The sequence below is a fragment of the Nuphar pumila genome, chromosome 5 (genome assembly GCF_984573655.1).
Source record: "Nuphar pumila chromosome 5, dmNupPumi1.hap1.1, whole genome shotgun sequence".
In the NCBI taxonomy this organism is placed as follows: Eukaryota; Viridiplantae; Streptophyta; class Magnoliopsida; order Nymphaeales; family Nymphaeaceae; genus Nuphar; species Nuphar pumila.
This window is the reverse complement of record NC_143253.1, coordinates 130,619,633-130,642,930: the sequence shown is the minus strand read 5'-3', so window position 1 is coordinate 130,642,930 and position 23,298 is coordinate 130,619,633. Positions and strand designations below refer to the sequence as shown.

The 23,298-nt window shown below is 36.0% G+C and overlaps 1 protein-coding gene across 1 annotated transcript in view; it reads right to left on the bottom strand.

Moving 5' to 3' along the window:
* Positions 1–22,974, bottom strand: part of LOC149838734 (VIN3-like protein 2) — a 53,803-nt gene extending 30,829 nt beyond the window's left edge. The window contains exon 1 of the mRNA XM_090006774.1: positions 22,449–22,974. Coding sequence (XP_089862900.1) covers positions 22,449–22,497 — 49 coding nt within the window. The 5' untranslated portion in view covers positions 22,498–22,974. The remainder of the gene's footprint in view (positions 1–22,448) is intronic.
* Between the last annotated feature and the right edge of the window lie 324 nt (positions 22,975–23,298).

Sequence of the window (23,298 nt, the reverse complement as noted above, 5' to 3'; positions counted from 1 at the left end):
GGAGGAATGTTTAGCTGTTAGTTGTTTTTTTGTTGTTTATGTTCAGCATAATACAACATACTGTAATTAATGAGTTGAAATGTTAAATGATACTTAATTTAATATGGCTGAACAGTGTCTAGATGGATTTATTGGTTTCTTGTGTAACTCAACATGTTGTGCTATACTTAGTACTGTAATTGGCTGAACCGATAGCTATTGTACATACTGTAATCTAGTGAACTGTAATGTTAAATGATACTCAAATTAATATGGCTGAACAGTGTCTAGTTGGATTTACTGGTCTATTGCGTAACCCAACATGCTATACTATACTTAATTATTCAAAAAAAATATATATATATACCTTGTAATGATTGGGTGATCTAGTACCTTGAATTTCCTGTGATGTATAATTGAGATAGGTGGAATGGGCTTACAGTTTTATTATTTTCGGCCTGTATTGTGATACACATAAAAAGGTTATGTTTTGGTATGTTGGATTTTAGTATTTCAGTATGCTAGCTGAAAAATACCTAGTTGTCACTTCTCTTGTGCACGAACTTTCTTGTGTTTGTATTACTGAAATAAGCTGAATGGGTCTTACAGTCCTTGTTATTAGATTCCACATAAAACTGCAAGTTCTCTTACATTCCAATTTCTACCTTAGAGTAGCAGTTGTACACCAATGATAGTTTGAATTCTTAAGATAATTCCTTGATCTCTTCACGTAGAAAATGAGTAAGACATACCAAATAAATGTTAGGTAGTGACATTGTATATTGCCCATACTCCGAGTAGGGGAATTTCTTTTCCTTGGAGCATTGTGAATAAAAAGGAAATAATCTAGTGGTAACCTAAATGGGTAAATGATTAAGTAAGTCGAGGTTATCCCTTTTTAGTAGTGGTGGGGTTGTTTGGGAGACCCTACTCAATGGGCGATACGGGTTAGGTACCTAATGTAGGTACGTGATTTGATTCAATTATATTGGTAAGAAAATTTAATATTAATTTTTGTGCTTGAACGGTTTAAAGGCATCGGAGCACTCTGAGTGAGTTTATGAAAATAATATGGAAAATGATGGGGTTGATTCATACACTTGAAAAAAAATGACTAAGGTTGGGAATCTACTACAGTAATAGTATCGGGGTTTGGGAAAATGCCCCTACACCCTGAAGGGTTAACTAAATGAAAAGATTTACTCACTCAGATTCAGGTTTACCTTGGAGAGGGTAAGTGGTACAAAACTCCGGGGACATAATTTTGGTTTCGAGCTAAAGTGACTCGTTGGTCCCCAGTCCTCGGAGTTGGGGGACCCAGACTACCAATTGGTCCTAGGTGGTAGTTCTATGTACTTCTGCAGAAGTTAGGGATGCATCCTGTTTTGGTTTTGGCCTTTGGGAGTTTCTCTCGGTCACTGGCCGCTCCCTTGGGATTTCAGTCACAGTTAGAATGTTCGGGTTAATAAAACAACCTTGAATAATATACCCCTGAACGTTCTCTTCTGTGATGGTTGCCTTGGCCCGTGTGTACCCGCGGGATAAGAAAAGATAAACATTAACTAGAACAGTTAGGTATCACTGTGTTGGAGTCATTAAAGAGACAACTGTTTACTTTTTCATCATGCTTTATATTCGGTGCTTATGATAAAACAACATCCTAAACTGTACATATATTAGTTAATTGAATTCATATTATGGTTGTTATATAGATGTTATTCATGTTAGTGTAAGTTCTGCTTTAATTGCTTAATACCTTGTTTAATTGTTGTAGTTGAATAAAATGCTTTTTGTGCTTAAGCATAACTGTTACATAATCTACCTTTTATTCAGATATATGTCTATTATTGCTATTGCATCGAATTCCCTATGTGTTTATGTTTAGACTGAAATTCCAACACAACACCCACATCACACCTGACACATGATCTACTTGCAAGAATAATTACAGTTTTCCTACTTAGACGTGGTAGTCTAATTCCTATAATTTTTATCATTTTCAGGCACAGAGTAGTCCATGGGCGAAGCAGGATGAGGCGCTGACCATGACTGGATTTATTTGTTCCCTGGCGGTCCTAATTGCTTTTTGATTGAAATTTTTGTTTTAAGACTGATGATGTGATAAACTCTATTTGAATTCTATTATTATTGAAATAAAAAAATAAATGGCGTGGTTTGCTTTTACCATCCTGTATCGTTCTGAAATGCTTAACCCTAGAATCATTTGTTGGTTTAAAAAGAAGAAAAAAAAATAATAATCCTGGAAAAATCTGGGTTAAAATTTTGGGGCGTTACACCCCAACTTAAGCTCACAAAGATGGAAGAAGATCAAGAGAAAGCGCTTGAAGGTGATGCTCGTCTCAAGGCCATTGAAGTTTATCATCACCAAATGGAAGATTGGGAGAGTAACCATGCAAAAATCCTAGCATGGTTTATGAATAACGTTGAACTTAAGGTATGTGCAAATATTGCAAAATTCCGTCGGGCAAATGAAGCTTGGTTTTTTATGAAGGGTATATATACCCGAAAGGATCTTGCAAGAGCTTACTTCTTGCAAAAAAAAGTGAGAACCACAAAACAGGGTGACATTAGTATACAAGACTACTATAGTGCTCTAAATCCTTTGTGGGATGAATTGCCTCTTTTAGAACCTAAATGGGTGGCTACGGAGGATGTGGAACTCAGACAAAAGCAAATGGAATAAGATAGATTGTTTCAATTTTTATTTGGGCTTCGTCCCGAATTTGAACAAGTTAGATCCTCACTCCTCCATAGATCTACGTTTCCTCATTTAGAGGAGGCTATTGCCGAAATCACTCAAGAAGAGACTAGGCATAGCATGAGTAAAAGCATAGATGAAGTTCTTGTCGTATCTAAACCCAGCAATCATGTTAAAACATACAAGCCACCTCATTTTGGTAAGCAAGAGAGTGGTGGAAGAAAAATGATTATATGTCTTCATTGTTATGAGCCGGGACATATTAAACCGATTTGCCCAAAGCTAAATGGGACATTCAAGCCAAAGGTGGCTTCCGTTGAGGAATCCTCCACCAAAGAAGATAAAGGCAAAAACGAAGATCTCAAGGATACTCTTGGTCAAATTTCCATGGCTCTCCAACAAATTCTAAAGGCCACTTCTTCCACCTCTGGTGCCGCCATTGCCTCATCATCACCTCCCGGTACGTACTCTTGGATCTTAGATTCAGGAGCCTCTTTTCATATGACTCCTCATGAAAATGCATTAACCAACGTGAGCACCAATTCAAAAATATCTTGTGTCTTTACGGCCGATGAAACTTTTCTCAAAATAAATGGTATTGGAACTCTTGATTCTAAAAATATTCAAAATTTCCTTGTTCCAAAAGTAAGAATAGTTCCTAAACTAAATCTTAACATTTTTTCCGTTTCCCAAATTGCCGACCATGGATGTGAAATATATTTCTCATCTCAAGAGTGCTTTGTGCAGAATCTCCGGTCTGGGAAGCGGATTGGGCAAGGCCATAGGAAGGGAGATCTTTATTTTATGGATTACTTAACGCTTCCTAATACCTCTTTTTGTACTTATGTCTAAGATAAAAATATTGAAACTTGGCATAAAAGGCTTGGACATCCAAGTTACTCTAAAATGTATCTTTTTCCTTTTGGAAACAAGTTTTGTAAAGAAAAAGATATCAATTGCAAAGATTGCATTTTTGGAAAAATGAAGATTATTCCTTTTCCTATAAGAACCTTTGTGTCAATAAGACCTTTTGAATTGATGTATTCGGATGTATGGGGACCATCTCCGGTTCTATCTAAAGGTGGTTATTCATATTATGTTACCTTTATTGATGATTATACTAGGTATGTATGGATCTATTTTCTTAAACTTAAATCAAAAGTTTTTAACTTTTTCAAAGAATTTCATGCAAAAGTTCAAAATCAATTTCAAAGCCACATATCCACTCTTAGATCCGATTCAGGTGGAGAATACTTATCAAATGAGTTTCAATCATATTTAAGCAACATGACATTTGTCATCAAAAATCATGCCCAAGAACTCCTCAACAAAACGGTCTAGCGGAAAGAAAACATAGACATATTTTAGAAACCACTAGATCATTACTCATTTCTAAAAATGTTCCTAAAAATTTTTGGGCCAAAGCCGTGTTAACCTCTACCTATTTAATCAATAGAATGTCATCTTCAAAATTGAACAATATCTCTCTTTATGAAAAGCTTTTCAATATAACACCCGATTACAATCGTCTTCGTATTTTTGGGTGTAAATGCTTTGTTCGTTTACATAAAATAGATAAATTGTCACCAAAAGCAATTGAATGTGTATTTTTAGGATATGGTGAAAATCAAAAGGGTTATACATGTTTTGACTATAAAAACAATAAGTTATTTGTTTCCAAAGATGTGACTTTTCTAGAAGATGAAAATGGTTTTGAAATATTGGAAAAAACAAATGAAATTGATTATATGTTTATCAATGATCTTTTAGAAGATTCAAATGATGACTCTTTAAGTCATCCAGAATGTTTAGAAAATACTCATAATAATGATTCTCATGATATTGAGGTATCACCAACTAATGGTGACAATCTCTAAGTATACACTCGGGCATGAGCAAGCACAACCTATTAGTGCTTTAGAAAAATTCTTGCGGCTTAATGAACCCCTAGAAGAAACCTCCCTTAGGCGATCTTCTAGAGAATCAATTCCACCTAATAGGTTTGTCTCTTATGAAACTCTCTCACCTAACTATAGAGCTTGTCTAATAGCCTTGCATTCTTACTATGAACCTTCCCATTATAATCAAGCAAAAAATATTCCTCATTGGGTTGAAACAATGAAAGTTGAACTAGATACTTTAAATAAGGCTAAAACTTGGAAAATAATTCAACTTCCTCCAAATAAAAAAGCTATAGGATGTCGGTGGGTTTACAAAGTCAAAACAAAAAGTGATGGCTCCCTAGAACATTATAAAGCTAGATTAGTTGCTAAGGGATACTCACAAGAATATGACATTGATTATGAGGAGACTTTTGCCCCCGTGGCTCGCATGACAAATTGTTGTAGCATCATCTAAGGAATGGCTTATATTTCAATTAGATGTTAAAAATGTCTTTCTTAATGGTCAATTGAATGAAGAAGTATATATAGACCCTCCGCCGAGAATTAGTGTTAACCAAGGTCAAACTCTTCGATTATTAAAAGCTTTATATGGCCTTAAACAAGCTTATTAGGCTTGGTATGATAGATTTAATGCTATCATGTTACAATTGGGATTTCATTCATGTTATACTGACACTGCTCTTTTTGTTAAACGTGCAGGTAGTAGTATCATCATCCTTCTGCTTTATGTTAATGATATGATATCACTGGCAATGATGAAAGTGGTATTCTTAATGTTAAAAATATGTTAAAACATAATTTTGATATGTCTGATTTGGGTTTTCTTAGGTACTTTCTTGGTATAGAAGTAGCATACTCTCCTCGAGGGTATATTTTGTCTCAAATGAAGCTTGCTGCAGACATATGTTCCAAATTTGGGATTTCAGATGACAAAAAAGTGGAGACTCCTGAGGTTATCAATGCTAAACTACGACTGGAGGATGGAGTTCTGCTGGATGATCCTATGCCTTACAGGCAACTCATTGGCTCCCTCACCTATTTGACTATCACCAGGCCTGATATTGCTCATGTTGTGCACTCTGCAAGCCAATTTCAGCACGCCCCTACAACTGTGCATATGAGTGTTGTGCTTCGGATCATTCGCTACATAAAAAATACTTTAACTAAAAGGTTATTCCTATCCTCACTCTCTTCCTTAAATTTACTTGCTTATACTGATGCTGACTGGGGAGGAAACCCAAATGATCGAGTCTCAACTACTGGCTTTTGTGTTTTTTTAGGAGACTCGTTAATTGCTTGGAGATGCAAGAAACAACAGAAAGTCTCGTTGTCTTCCACTAAAACAGAGTACAGGGCCATGACAACTACTACAATGGAACTTGTGTGGCTTCGAAGTCTTCTTCAATATATGGGAGTCGAAATTTCCGGTGCTTTGAAGCTTTGTTGCGACAACAAAAGTGCGATCTATATTGCCAGCAACCACACCCTTCATGAAAGGACTAAACATATTGAAATGGACTATCACTATATTCGTGATGAATATCTTCATGGGACAGTTACACTGTCATACGTCACTTCGGAATATCAGCTTGCATATTTCTTTACCAAAGCACTTCCTGCTCCTCGCTTCTTGGCAAACTTTCGGTCATCTCCCTGTAAAGCTTGAGGGGTGTTAAAACATATGTAATAATACATCTATATATATATTCACCATAATACTCGATAGGGGTATTATGGTCTTTTCACAAGTACCCGATAGGGGTACTTGTTTTGTTTCTTTTTTTATTTTTCTGTTTTTTATTTTTTAGAACTTTTATTTGGGATATTAAAGGGGCCCCACAATGGACTCGTTGGGTCCCCCAACGGTCACAATTGTGACCGTTGGGTGTGACCGTTGGGGGCTCCCAACGACTCTATTGGGAGCCCCCTTTAGTCTCCCTTGGCTTATAAATAGGGGGAACTCCCTTGTATCTTGTATTGCTTCTTAGAGAGCTCCTCTCCAATAAAAGGGGTATTTATTTTATGTGTGTAGCCTTGTTGTAAGGCCTTTCGTATATCCCTTAGTGGATTTCCTCTCTTATGCTTGTTTCTTTTGTCTGGTGTTGGACATAGTGAATGCATTGGTATTCTTGAATTCTTCCACATACTTTATTACATTATATATATATATATATATATATATATATATATACGGGAATGAAAACCTCCCCAATGAAAATAGTCCCAAACCTACGAAATGGAATTTTTTTTGTGTTTTTTTTCAAAATTCTGACCATACAGATGTGTTCAGCATGATTGATTTACTAGGAATCGACATTTGGATCATGAATTTTGGATAGAAAAAATGGTATTTGGAGCATTGAAAATTTATGAAGATTGTACACCGTTGATTTTTGAAACTTATAAAAACCTATCCATGCATCTGAATCAAATGCTCCAATAACTGATTCCTATAAAAACAAGCATATAGATCACATCTGTACGGTCTGAATTTTGAAAAAAATGCCAAAAATCCAATTTAACGACCATTTGGGAGGTTTGGGAGGGTTATCCATTGGAGAGGCTTTCAAAATCCTATATATATATTTTGTTGTATGTAAAGTGAAATACTTGTCAGGGATATTTCAGTCATTTTCCATTTGTAATAGGTACCAGTCTTTTTACTTTTCTTTTTGTATTTTTATTTTTTGAATATAGTTGTCGGGATGGTCCAACCAGTCCCAACGGCTATAAATATAGTCGTTGGGGCTGGTCCAACAACTAGTTGGATCAGCTCCTTTGAGTCAAGCGCCTATTTAAAGGAACTTATCCCTTGCATATTTGCAATGCTTTCTTAAGCATTTTCTAAGTGAAGACTATATTTTTTTTATGTTTTGTGATTGCCCATAGAGGCTATTGTTGTGTTCTTTTGATTGTGTTTCACCTATTGTATTGTCCTTTAGTGGACTAAGTGCCTTGTGCACTCTTTTGTTTGTTGTTTATCCTTAATAGATTGTCCATTATACTTCCGCTCTTTTGATTACATGGTATCATAGCCTAAGATTGTGTAAAGTTTCTCCAAAGATCATGGCTGCAATAAAAACAATTCCTCACAAGCTTTGTTTCTCTCAATCAAGATGGGCAAAGAAGAATCTATGACGATGATTGCGTTCAAGCTAAACGACTCCAACTACTTAATGTGGGCAGCCATCATGGAGCATCATACTAGGTAGAAAATTGGAAAGCCGAAAATGCCCAAATTCTCTCTTGGTTCCTAAATAGCATGGAACTCAAGATTGCTGCAAGTAGAGTTAAATTCAAAAAAGCATGAGAGGCTTGGATCTTTCTTCTAAATATGTTCATGCAAAAAGATTGAGCACGACAATATTTTCTTCAAGAGAACATTCGCACCACTAAGAAAGGAGATAAGAGGGTGAAAGATTATTATGGCACTCTCTTACCTCTTTAGGATGAGTTGTCATTGCTTGAGCCTAAGTGGGAAGGACCGTCTATTGAAATGAGGCAAAAACAACTTGATAAAAAATATTTATTTACCTTTCTTTCTGGGTTAAGACTCGAGTTTTAACAAGTTAGGTCCAATATTTTATATAGGACCAATGCCACCTCTCTTGATGATGCTTTTGGAGAGGTATATCAAGCCAAGACTCCACTTGGCATGTCTAAAGGAATCGAGGAGGTTCTCACCCTGTCAAGACCCAACAACAATACTAGAACATATAAACCACCTAAATTTTGGAAAAATAACAATGAAGGAGGAGGAAGAATGATCATTTACCACTTTTGCCAAGAGTCGAGACCAGTGTTATCAAAAACGCACCTTGAGGCGCAGCCCTCTGTGCCTCAAGGCGCAAACAATTTTTTTTTTTTACAACAAGATTTCTGAGACATGATCAAAAAAATTTTTGTAGGTTAATCTCATATATTTTTCAGTTATTTCAGTTATGTAATCAGTTTCTTAGTATATTACTATATTTTAACTTTTGTTGATTAATCTCATATATTTTTCAGTTATTTAAGTTATGTAATTAGTTTCTTAATATATTTTAACTTTTGTTGGTTAATCTCATATATTTTCCAGTTATGTAATCAGTTTTTTAGTTACTTTTGTATGTTAATCTCATATTTTTTAGAATAATCTCATATATTTTAACTTTTTTTGGTTAATCTCATATATTTTCCAGTTATGTAATCGGTTTCTTAGTATATTTTATATTTTTGTTGGTTAATCTCATATATTTTTCAGTTATGTAATAAGTTTTTAGTTACTTTTATATGTTAATCTCATGTTTTTTAGAATAATCTCATATATTTTTCAGTTATTTCAGTTATGTAATCAGTTTCTTAGTATATTTTAACTTTTTTTTGTTAATCTCCTATATTTTTCGGTTATGTAATCAGTTTTTAGTTACTTTTACATGTTAATCTCATATTTTTTAGTACTTATTTGAGATTTTCTATTTCTTATTGGTTGTTATTTCATCAATAAAGCATTTCTTTATGTATTTGTATATATATATATATATATTTTTTTTTTTAAGTTTTCAAAAAAAAATATCTGAGGCTTAAGCTTTACGCCTCGCCTCGGTTTTTGGTGGAGCGCCTCGCTACGCCTCAACACTTTTCACAACACTGACCGAGACACATCAAACCGGATTGTCCTAAGCTCAAGAAAAAGGTGGTCACTGTTGAAGAGACTTCTAAAAAGAGTAAAGATGCAAGCATAAAAGAAGATCTTAAGGATTCTATTCAGCATCTAACATAAGCATTACAACTATTCCTTAAGACATCTTCCATCACTGCTTCTACTTTCGGTGCCGCCGTATCTACCCCTTCCCCTCCAAGTATGCTCTCGTGGATTCTTGACTCTGATGCCTCCTTTTGCATGTCTCCTTTAGAATCTCTTATATCTTAATGCACAAAATCCTTTTATAATTTTTATGTTTCTACTGCTGATGGAACCAATTTGGAAATAAAAAGTATTGGAACATTCACCAACATTTCAAAAGATTTTTCAGTTCCTAAAGTTAGAGTTGTTCCAAAACTCTATCTAAATTTATTTTCTTTTTCGCAAATCTCTGATTATGAGTAGGAGGTTTCCTTCTAATCAAAAAAATGTTTGGTGCAGGATCGTCAGTCAAGGAAGCTGATTGGGGAAAGCCATAAGAGGGAGAATCTCTACTATATGGATTTTCTTCATTTACCTAAAGATTCTTTTTGTAATTTTGTTAAAGAAAAATATATTACTTTATGGCATCAAAGATTAAGCCATCTAAATGTATCTAAATTGACCTTTTTTCCTTTTTTGAAAGACTTTTGCATGAAAGAGTTTATATGTAATGCCTGTATTCTTGGAAAAATGAAGAAAACCATTTTGGCTCTAAAACTTTTGTCTCTACCAAACTATTTGAACTTGTGTATTTGGATGTATGGGGACTCGCTCCGGTCATGTCAAAAGGGGGGCTCTCTTATTATGTTATATTCATTGATGAATATACTACTGTAATAGGTATACTTGGATCTATTTCATTAAGCAAAAATTTGATGTTTTTTCATGTTTCAAAGACTTTCACAAGATTGTACAAAACCAAATTCAAACTAATATTGTCATTTTCGATCGAATTCTGAGGGTGAATATTCGCCTAATGATTTCAAAAATTACTTAAAACAAAATAAAATTTCACATCAAAGATCATGTCCAGATACTCCTCAACAAAATGGGTTAGCTGAGAGAAACCATCATCATATCATTGAAACTACGAGAACTTATTGCGAAAAAATGTTTCAAAAGGATTTTGGGCTGAAGGAGCATTAACTGCGGTATATCTTATAAACTGGATGCCTTCATCCTCTCTTCAAAACATGTCTCCAATAGAAAAAATTTATCAAACCTCTCCTGATTTGAGTAGATTAAGAGTTTTTGAATGTAAATGCTTTGTACTTATTGAAAAAGGAGATAAATTATCCCCTAACGCCCTTGAATGTGTGTTTTTTGGCTATGCCAATAACCAAAAAGGTTTTTGATGCTATGATATAAAAATGACAAACTATATATTTCAATAAATATAAATTTTCTCTAGAATGAAAATGGTTTTGATTTTGATAAGCCTAAGGATGATCTTAAGTACTCCTTTTTATTTGACTTGTTGCCTAAAAAGGCTTCCAATGAAATTATATATGTTGATGATAATCTTGATGATACGTACTTTGATGATTCTGATGTTCCCATGGAGAACACAGAATCGTGATATTCAAATATATTCGAGAAGAACTGGTGAAAACCTTCCATGTGCACTTGATAGATATACACAAAGTCAAAATCTAGGTGAAACTAGTGTTAGGAAATCTAATAAAATATCTAGACTTCCTTAAAGGTTTGTATCCTATGAAACCTTTTCTCCTAGATGTAGAGTTTGTCTTATGTCTATTCATTCTTTTCATGAACCTTCAACCTATAATGAAGCTAAAAAAAATTTGATTGGATCGATACCATGAATCTTGAATTAGGACAACTTGATAAAGCCAAGACTTGGGAAATTCAACCATTATCCTTAGAAAGAAAAACTATAGGTTGTAAGTGGGTTTATAAAGTCAAAAGAAATGGGGATGGATCTTTAAAAAGCTATAAAGCAAGACTAGTAGCTAAAAGATATCATCATGAGTATGGGATAGATTTGTTAAATTATGTACATTAATCATATAATGTAATATATATATATTTTATATATATATGGTAATACATATACATATATTAATATATATGTATATGTATCTACTCAAATATATATATAAAATATATATTTCTATTTATTTTGTCATAAGGGTAGTTTAGTCTTTTCCCTATTTTTGCGCACATTCACTTTTCGGATGTGACTGTAATTATCTTTCTTTTATTTTTTATTTTTCTTTTTGTTCTTCTTATTTTCTTTTTGGATGTGTACCTAAAAGGTACCTTGGGGGGCCCACCAACATAGTCGTTGGGCCCTCTCCAACGGTCACATTTGTGACCGTTGGAGGGGCTCCAACGACTATGGGTGGAGCCCCTCCAAGGCCCCCTTTAGTGATGTTATAAATAGGGGTTCTCCCCTTTGTATTCCTTTATGGCTTTGAGTCAAAGCCCATGTTCTCAATAAATTGATTCCATTATTTTATGCCTTTGTGCATTTGTGAGTTATTTGTGGGTTGTGTTTTTTGTGCACAAGTGTTCTAAAGTGTTCTTATTGTGCTTTCGTGGTGGGTTCAATATCAAGAATATTAAGGTCTTGATACTAGTATCTTGTTGAAGATACTTTTACATGGTATCAAAGCCTCGTTGGAAGAAAGAAGATCGTGTATCTCGCCTCTTGTGAAGCACCTCGAAAATCGTGCCCTCAAGCTAGTGAAGTTTTTGAGTAAAGCACTTGCTCCGGGCAATATTTTAGAAGCAACTTTTGTCAAGAAAAGGTTGAAAATCCGTTAAGGTACGCTTTATTTTTCATCTTCTCTTCTCCATAATGGGTGAAAAAGACTCACACTTCTCCCTTGGTTTTAAACTTAGTGGTTCAAACTACCATGTTTGGGCCGGCAACATGGAAGCCCACATCAAAGGGAAAGGTCTTTGGGGTTATGTTCAAGGATCCATATCGGAACCCGAACCCAAGCTTTCTATTATAGAGAAAGGGGAAATCAAAATTCTTGAAGGAGAAGATAGACAAAAGGCCTTAGAAGAATATTCCAAAAGGCATGATGAGTGGGAAATGAAGAACTTCAAAATATTGTCTTGGATTTTTTCGTCCGTTGAAACCAAGATCAATGCCAACATCATCAAATTTAAAAGGGCCTCCGAAGCTTGGTTATACCTTGAAAAAATGTATACGTCAAGAGACTTGTCTCACAAATACTACCTCCAAAAGAAAGCCTTGACTCTTCAACAAAATGATTTATCTATTCGGGAATATTTTGCCGAATTATCATCTATTTGGGACGAGCTTGCCATGCTCGAACCAAAATGGAGTGGAGAAGCTATTGAGTTAAGGCACAAACAACTTGAGGAAGATCGTTTCTTCAACTTCTTAAATGGTCTTAGACCCGAATTTGAGCAAATTCGGTCCTCCCTTCTATCGGCTTTTACCTCCCCATCTATTGAAGATGTCATCACCAAGCTAAGTGGTGAGGAAACACGTATGGGGATTAGTAAAAATAACCCAAGCATTCTTGCTACACCTTCTCAAAATGACTATGAAGTAGTCAATGCCGTGTCAAGACCCGGTAATAATTTGAAGACCTACAAACCGCCCCATTTCAAAAATCAAAGGCAAAATGATCGATATGGCAAGAGAGATTATAGCAAATTAACTTGCCATTTTTGTAAAGAACCGGGACATATCAAACCCAATTGTCCTAAATGGAAGAAATTCCTCGCCGCGGCTTTAGCATCCCAATCGGAGGAACGGCCTTCAACATCGAATGAACCTCTTTCGCTTCATCAAATTATGGATGCTCTTCAACCTCTTCTCAAAGGAGGCACTTCTGGAGCCGCCATGTCATCTTCTTCCTCTCTTGGTAAGACATCTTGGCTACTTGATTCTGGTGCTTCGTTTCATATGACTCCAAGTCATTGTTTTCTCTCTAATTATTCTGAAAATCGCCTTCCATCTTTTGTCTCAACCGCGGATGAAACCCCTCTTGAAATTAAAGGAATGGGTAATTTTGAAAAACAAGATTTTTTTATCCCAAAAATTCGTCTTATTCCAAAACTAAACTTAAATTTACTTTCCGTTTCTCAACTCTCGGACTATGGTTGCGATATAAAGTTCTCTTCTAATAAATGTTGGATACAGGATCGCTAGTCCGGGAAATTGATTGGGGAAGGCTCTAGGAGAGGAGACCTCTACTATGTTGATTTTCTTAAAATTCCCAAGAATCAATTTTGTAATGTTGCTCAAAACAAAGATATTCATGTATGACATAAGAGATTGGTTCATCCCAACATTGTTAAAATCTCTTATTTGCTTTTTGTTAAGCATCTTTGTAATGAAAATTTTGTTTGTAATGAATGTATTCTTGGAAAAATGAAAAGTCTTCCTTTTCCTCAAAGATCCATGTTTACAACAAAACCTTTTGAAATCGTTCACTTCGATGTATGGGGTTCAGCTCCGGTGATATCCAAGGGAGGTTTTTCGTACTATGTTATCTTCGTGGATGATTTCACTAGGTTTAGTTGGATATATTTTCTTAAACATAAATATGAAGTTTTTTCAACTTTCAAAACATTTCATATGATGATTTTAAATCAATTCAATGAAAATTTGAAAATTTTTAGAACCGATTCGGGTGGCGAATACCTTTCCAATGAATTTAAAAGCTATCTTGAAAACTATGGAATTCTTCATCAAAAATCTTGTCCCAAAACCCCCCAACAAAATGAGTTGGCTGAACGAAAACATAGGCATATTATTGAAACCACAAGAACTTTGCTCATTTCTCAAAATATACCGAAAAAACTCTGGGCGGAGGCCGCTCTTACCTCTGTCTATCTCATTAATAGACTTCAATCTAAAAACTTGAATAAGATTTCCCCGTTTGAAAAATTATACGAAAAAGAACCTGATTATAGCAGGTTAAGGGTTTTTGGATGTAAATGTTTTGTCCTTACTGATAAAAATGACAAACTCTCCCCTAAGGCCATTCCTTGTGCCTTTCTTGGTTACTCTGAAACTCATAAAGGTTTTCGCTGTTATGATGTTAAGAGTGATAAACTTTATGTTTCCAGAAATGTAAGCTTCTTGGAAAATGTTAGTGGTTTCGAAAAACTTGAAACTAATGATGAGAATATAGATTATTCTTTTCTGTTTGATTTATTAACTGAAGATGATGATACTAGCGATGATGAAACAAATCTAAATGTTGAAACTCATACTGATCAACCCATTAATGAAGAACCACATAGAGATCCTATAACCTACTCTCATAGAGATAGGAGTACTTTTAGAAGTGCCCTCGAAAGATATGATAGTGGGTCTACCCCTTCAAGTGAAGGAAATCTTCGTAGGACCGAAAGATCAAGAAAACCCCCTTCTAGGTTCATCTCATATGAGTCTTTTTCACCAAAATATAGAGCATGTCTAAGCGCCATTCACTCGTACATAGAACCTAGGGATTTTGAGGAAGCACGTAAATACCCAGAATGGATAGTTGCTATGAACAATGAACTTGAAGCCCTAAAGAAAGCAAAACCCGGGGAGTTTCAAGACCTTTCTAAAGATAAGAAAGCAATAGGGTGTAGATGGGTGTTTAAAGTCAAAACTAAGTGTGATGGGTCTCTTGAGAGATATAAGGCCCGCTTAGTTGCAAAAGGGTATGGTCAAAAATATGGGATTGATTATGAGGAGACTTTTGCCCCCGTTGCTCGGATGGTCACCGTCCGATGTCTTATAACTGTTGCTTCAATAAACAAATGGAACATCTATCAGATGGATGTTAAGAATGCGTTTTTAAACGGAGATCTAAACGAAGAAGTATATATGGATGCTCCTCCTGGGATGGAGTATCCTAAAGGGAAAGTGCTTCGTCTTCGGAAAGCACTGTATGGTTTAAAACAAGCTCCCAAAGCTTGGTATGATAGGTTTAACTCTGTGATGTTAGATAATGGTTTTTCATCATGCTTTACTGATACTGCTTTGTTTGTTAGAATACTGGGAGTGATTCTAAAGGGATTAAAAGCATAAAGTCCATATTAAAGGATAAGTTTGAAATGTCTGATTTGGGTTTCTTAACTTATTTTCTGGGTATTGAGGTTGCATACTCTCATAGAGGGTATTTTTTGTCTCAAACTAAGCTTGCATCTGAGATTATTGACAGGTCAGGTATTACAGATGATAAAGTTTGTGAAACTCCTGCTATAGTAGGAGCAAAAATGAAGATTGATGATGGTGTTCCTCTCTCCGATCCTACTCCCTACAGGCAACTAGTAGGCTCGTTGATGTATCTAAGTATCACCAGACCAGATATCTCACATGCGGTGCATACGGCAAGTCAATTTCAGCATGCACCAACTTCTGTTCACATGGGTGCTATCTTGCGTGTCGTGAGATACCTAAAGCACACTATTAATAAGGGAGTTTTTTTGTCTTCCTGTTCTGAGTTAAAATTAATTGCTTATACTGACTCTGATTGGGGAGGTGACCCAAATAACCGTCACTCCACCACTGGTTTTTGTGTTTTCTTAGGAGACTCATTGATCTCATGGAGATGCAAGAAGCAGCAAAAGGTATCTCTATCATCAACTGAAGCTGAATATCGTGCCATGACAACTACTACCATGGAAATTGTTTGGATTCATCAGTTGTTGGAAGATATGGGAATCAAAATTGAAGGGCTTACCAAGCTTTGCTGTGACAACAAAAGTGCGATTTATATTGCTAAAAATCACACTTTTCATGAGCGGACTAAACATATCGAGATGGACTGTCACTATGTTCGGGAGGCGTATCTTCAAGGAATCATTGACCTTCCATATGTCACGTCCGAGTATCAGTTGGCAGACTTCTTCACTAAAGCCTTGTGTGCTCCGCGCTTCAACTTCCTTCTTAGCAAACTCTCGGTCATCCTGCCCTAAGTTTGAGGGGGGGTGTTAAATTATGTACATTAATCATATAATGTAATATATATATATTTTATATATATATGGTAATACATATACATATATTAATATATATGTATATGTATCTACTCAAATATATATATAAAATATATATTTCTATTTATTTTGTCATAAGGGTAGTTTAGTCTTTTCCCTATTTTTGCGCACATTCACTTTTCGGATGTGACTGTAATTATCTTTCTTTTATTTTTTATTTTTCTTTTTGTTCTTCTTATTTTCTTTTTGGATGTGTACCTAAAAGGTACCTTGGGGGGCCCACCAACATAGTCGTTGGGCCCTCTCCAACGGTCACATTTGTGACCGTTGGAGGGGCTCCAACGACTATGGGTGGAGCCCCTCCAAGGCCCCCTTTAGTGATGTTATAAATAGGGGTTCTCCCCTTTGTATTCCTTTATGGCTTTGAGTCAAAGCCCATGTTCTCAATAAATTGATTCCATTATTTTATGCCTTTGTGCATTTGTGAGTTATTTGTGGGTTGTGCTTTTTGTGCACAAGTGTTCTAAAGTGTTCTTATTGTGCTTTCGTGGTGGGTTCAATATCAAGAATATTAAGGTCTTGATACTAGTATCTTGTTGAAGATACTTTTACAAGATTATGAGGGGACCTTTGCTCTAGTAGCTCGTATGACTAGTGTTAAAACCCTCATTGCCTTAACATCCATTAAAATGTGGCATATCTATCAACTTGATGTCAAAAATGCATTTGTGAATGGGGACCTAAATGAGCAAGTGTGCATGGATCCTCCTCTGCAAGCCCCCAAAGCTTGGTATGATAGGTTTAACAAAGTTAAACTTGGGTTACAAATCTTGTTATACTGACAGTGCTCTTTTTTTCAAAGATACATGTACTAATATTATTGTTCTTCTATTATATGTTGATAATATGATCATTACAAGGAGTGACAAAAAGGGAGTTGGTGAAATTAAAAATGTTCTTAAAAATCATTTTGATATGTCGGACCTTAGTTTTCTAAGATATTTGTTAGGTATTGAAGCGACTTATTCACCTAGAGGATATATTCTATCTCAAATGAAGCTGGTTGTAGATATTGTTGCTAAATCTGAAATTTTTTATGATAAGAAGATTGATACACCGAAAGTTGTAAATGCAAAACTAAAATTGGAAGATGAAACTCCTCTTGAAAATCCAACTTCATACTGGCAACTGATTGGATTCTTGACCTACTTACCTATCACAAGACCAGACATTGCTCATGCAGTTTACTCAGCTAGTCAATTTCAATATGCACCATCTATATTTGTTAGGTATTAAAGCGACTTATTCACCTAGAGGATATATTCTATCTCAAATGAAGCTGGTTGTAGATATTGTTGCTAAATCTGAAATTTTTTATGATAAGAAGATTGATACACCGAAAGTTGTAAATGCAAAACTAAAATTGGAAGATGAAACTCTTCTTGAAAATCCAACTTCATACTGGCAACTGATTGGATTCTTGACCTACTTACCTATCACAAGACGAGACATTGCTCATGCAGTTCACTCAGCTAGTCAATTTCAATATGCACCATCTACAATGCAGATGAGTGTTGTTTTGTGAATTGTTATATATATCAAGAATTCTATAACCAAAGAGTTATTTCTATCATCCTCTTCTTTAAATTTAATTGCTTATACTGATGCAGATTGGGAGGTAACCCTAATGATAGAGTCTCAACTACTGGTTTATGTGTGTTTCTAGGAGATTTTCTTATATATTGATGATGCAAGAAGTAGCAAAAAGTCTTTTTGCCATCTATCGAATCCGAATATCGAGTCATGGCAACAACAATGATAGAGATTTTCTGGTTAAGGAGACTTTTCAAATATATGGTCTTAGTCATCTCTGGTCCAACGAATATGTGTTGTGATAACAAGTGTTGTCTATATTGCAAGTAACTACACTTTCCACGAGCGAACCAAACATAAAGAAATGGACGGTCACTACGTTCAAGAGGATTTTTTGCAAGGAACTATTGAATTGCCTCATGTGACTTTAGAATATCAGTTGGTAGATTTCATCACTAAGGCTTTGCCTTCACCTCATCTTTTGTCTCTTCTTGGCAAACTTTCGGTGATCACACCGTAAGTTTGAGGAGTGTTAAAGTGTGTTAAATGTTGTATGTATCATTACTATTTAGAATATGGATACGATACACTTGTATCGCGATACGAGTGCATATCGTAACTGTATCATACGATACATGTTTGTATCGTACCATATCGTACGATACAAGGACAACACTCTTAAAAAATGACCAAATCATAAATATTCAATTTTGGGCTTTAAAGACCTTTTAAGGGTCGACTCCTTCATTTATGTAAAAGTCATTAGACAGGTATTCACACACCCTAGGACCAGTGGCGGAGCCAGAAGAGTTTTGTTGGGTGGGCAGACTTCGGGTCTCGGGGACAATGCTATGGTTTTGAAGGGCGATCCATTTATTTGGACCAGTGGCTGAAATCACATTCTTTCTTGATGATTAAACCAGTCTCTTCAGAAATCAACCAATGGGACCAAAAATATTCATAAGTAGCAGCAGTGTCTACAGCCAGATTGAGAAGAGGATTGCCAATCTACATAATCAGAAAGAAACCAAAATTTAAAATAGTGAACTTAAATTCAGAAGACCAACCTTTATATACAAAAATTGGCATTGCCAACTTGAATGAAAATACAAGCTCATGCCAGGTCAAACCAAATGCCAACTACTTATTGGCTCAGGGCTTCAGTATATTTGGCAATTCTGTTATGGCTTGCAAGGTCTTCATTGATTGGTAATTTATCATGTGCCATGTCAATGAGACTGGTTAACTTACAGCTAAACCCTTGAGGTTGAACTTGAACCCAGATGAATGTCTATTGTGGTGTAGCAGAACACTTGCCAACCGAGGTATGCAGTGCCCTATTAGTAGTCATAAGTGAGGAACTGATCAAGAAACACGATTACATCACATAGACTATAATTTTATAGTTTTTAAGACCTGCATAGCTTTCTCATGTTAGAAACAAAGCTCTTGATTTGTACTCTGGAAATTTCTCATACCATCCCACAAAAACCGAGAATACAAGCAGAAACACAGACACCCACAATGCAAAATCCATGTTTGGAGCAGAATGAAGAGGATCCATCACGTCAGAGGCCCATAATCAAAGGAAAAAGAGTGGTAGTTTTCAGAGGCATGAGTGATGCTAATATTGAAAGCGGGATGGAATAGGGAGATTGGGGTTTCAATCTCAAAATTTAGAAGAATATAAACAAGAAATACACAAACACCATCCGGCCCGGATGGTGTTTGTGTATTTCTTGTTTAGCTATTTACGTATAACAAATTCAAAAACGCCCAAAAAAGGGACCGTTCAGAAAACATGAAAGAGAATGGAAGAAAGAAAAAGAAGAAGAAGGGGAAGAGAGAGAGAGAGACACCGACCTGCTTCAAGCCTTCAACCGGTGGTCCGGCGTTCCGGCAGACGACGGTGATGCTTGGGGTGGGCATGGGTGAAGCAGCAACCCAAATGAAACGGTGAAAATGAAATGGAAAACCTCAATCCCTATTTTTTTTGAAATGTCCCGACTCCTGACTCGACCAAGTCGCAGTAGACTCGGGGTTGGAAACCAAGTCAAGTTGAGTCGGCTGAGTCTCGAATCGACTCGGTTTCTAATTATAGGGTGGGCGACCGCCCACCCATGCCCACCCCTGGCTCCGCCACTGCCTAGGACTCACGAGAGCGGTTTGAGGGCCGATCCATGCACAAGAGAGGGATTTTGCGGTTTTCTAAAGTAAAAGTGCATTTTCACCATTTTTTCACTCAAGAAAGTGGGTTAAGGTAAAAAAATCTTTATTATGAGTAAAGTTATAAAGCTACCCTCCAAAAAAATTTGCTTCGAGGGGCGCTGCCCCCATACAACCCCCAACCAACTTACCGTAAAGTTGGATTCATGAAAATTAGATATTTATATTAAGGTAGAAATCAGGCTCCACACTCCAACAAAGATGGCCTCAGATGATCCGGCTTGGCAATGAGGCACTCAAGTAATGAGTGAAAACCGATTGAAAATCGAGTGCAACTATGGCCATAATATTTTTGATTATGTAATATGAAAGTATGAGTCTTGTGGCATATTCTTAATTGCAAGATATTTAATATCTTGCATTGTTCTTGTGAGATATGCATGCAATATTATCTATGATTCTATATTAGTTGGTGTTTGATGATGTCTTATGCAGCTTATAGAGACATAAATGATTCACATGTGATTTTATGGTTGTATTTTGTGCAATTTATCATTGTTTCATGTGATATGTTTTTTTTAGAATTTTTGCTAATTTTTCTGATTTTTTTTTTGAAAATTTTTATTAAAAATTTATGATATTTTACGATTCAATACTGTCTTAATTTGGGCTCGACCAATACAAGTAACGATACGATACTTGCAACCTTGTACAAGATGAATACATCACATCAGCACAACAAATTTATCAAAAGTAGCAAATAAATGAATATGTTCAAATCAAGCTTTAAATACAATTAATGCATATATAATTTACAGCATATGCATTATATACAAAACAAGAAGATTGACATTGAGACATTGACATAAATGAACTAGACATAAGTGACATGTTGAATCTAATGGTTGAAGCACAAGGGCAAAAAAAAATCGACATTTACCATATAAGGCGTATTACAAAGTTCCATAAAGGAAAAATATGAGCAAAAAGAGAAGATAGAAGATATATTAAAGTCAGATAGTAAATAGACTGAGTCCATACGCTACAAGTATAGTCTAGGTGGATTCAATGAGGTTGTGTGGTTGGGTGCAATACGACCAAGTGCATGGTCTACCATCTATAGTCTTCTAGCCACTACATTATGCTATATATGACACATACAAATACAAGTTATCACACATACCAAGTACATATAATATGATATATATCGGCATTTGTGGATACGACATGTAAACTAGAACTCATGTAAGTTATTCACATTTTTATGGTAATATGACAAAAATAAATTTGTGAATACTTTCATTTTACATCTGTCACATGGATAATCCATTTCTACTCCTGTTCCATATCCTCTTATGCACTGCTCATATTGGAAACTTCATAAAAATTGTCAGCAGCCATATCCATGTGACATAGTATTACGTTCATAATTCTCATGCTTTGCTTAGAGTAAAGCATCTAAACTACAGAAGCAACTATTATGTAAATAATACCTGGGAGCATTATCTCTAGGTCAGCTAAAAAGGTCTTGAAATGCATGAATATAGGAGCATCATTCGCAATGGTAAGAAGATCACGCTCCTTTACCTAACCTGTTTGCTTTGGGCAGGTTCGGTGAACACCATGTGCAACTTGAGGTGAAACCATCACTCACAACCAGCTGATGCATGAATGTGAGGGATGATTGAAACCTCAAGGTAGTGGCAAACCAACCAACATCACCTTCCGAAACCAAGCAATGGAAAGGAAGGTCCATAAAGTTCTAAACAATGTCAAAATTCTCGTTCTATGGAAAACCTTGAGAATATAAATCTCTTGATATTTTGAATTTTTTTGGTTTTCTTGAGAAAATCTCGGCATACATAAAGATACATAATTGGCATTTAAAAGCATAAATACAAATACGAAAATAGTACAAAAGTTGTTTTATCACACTAATATCACGATAAAATGTGATATTTTCAGACTGGGTATCGTGTATCCTTTGATATTATATCAGCCAACATTTTCAAAATATCGATGATACCCATGACTAAAGGCATAAAAAGTTCAAAACACCCCTTTTGCACAACAAAACACTGACTAGCATAGGCACTAAAGCAAGCGCAGATCCCATCCACAGATAATCATGCTGAACCTCATGAACGTTCCAAGCATTACAATGTCCGACACCCAAACCTCCTAACATCTACAGGCATGAAAACCAAGGCGTTTCCAAGTCAATGAAATATAAGAAATACTCCAACTTCTGCCCCCACAGTGCTCACAACCACAACCACCATTCCAATAATTTCAATAGAAAAGAAATGATACCACCAAACCAGAACATCAAAAGGAAGCAGTCCAACATTTTCCAGCAACACCCACATCTCAAATCAACATAAACACAAAGATCCACAACACACTCAACAGAAAAAAGAAAGAACAACCCATAAAAGTTCTTATCTACCATGAAACTACGAACAAATCTAACCTGTAACGTTATGTTCCATGTCTTCAAATGTCAATCCCTTCTTCCCCATCAACCAAACACCACAACTACAAGAGAAAAGAAGAATAAACTTTTCTGGGTACTTCAAATTTCCCTGAAACAACACTTATCACAGAGGTTCCTGCATAGATGGTGAAAATTCTCCTCCCACAATAGGCCCAGGGTGACCAAGAACGCAATTTAAGAATGTGGTCGACCTAGATACATAGAGAGAGGGGGTTTCGAGGATCTCGGCGATAATGGGTGAGGTCGCCGGAGAACCTCCCGGATCTGCAGCCGTGGCTTCGCCGATGTTGAGGGTGGCGGCGCTACCGGGCTCGGCCGGCCACCACCACCCATGGGTGTCGGTCACCTATGGACGACCCTCCAGCCGGTCGGACGTCTGTGAACCCGCCGGACGACGTTGGCCGGTGAACCATCAGACTCAGACCGGCGGTGACTGTATGCTGTCCAGAGGAGGAAACAGAAAGATAAAAAGGGGGTTTTATAAAAAAAAACTTTGCAGTTTGCAGACATGAGGCTTATGATTGATATATGTATATATATATATTCGAGGTTTGTTTTGAGTTTTCTTGATATTTAGAATTCACTAATTCTTTGACATTCAGATCATTGTAAAAGTTTTTTAGTTGAAGGTCATCATAAAAGCTTGCAGCACAGATGACGGGCAAATTGTTTTCAGCTGCTCTCACCCTGACTATTTTTACATCAGGGGCTCTGATCAGTGATAATAGAAAAATCAAAACATTTACACTTCAGTTGTCCTACGAAATTTTACTTTATTGCCCCCAAAAGTTTTGGTGCCGTGAAATGAGCTTTGGTGGTCAGGTTC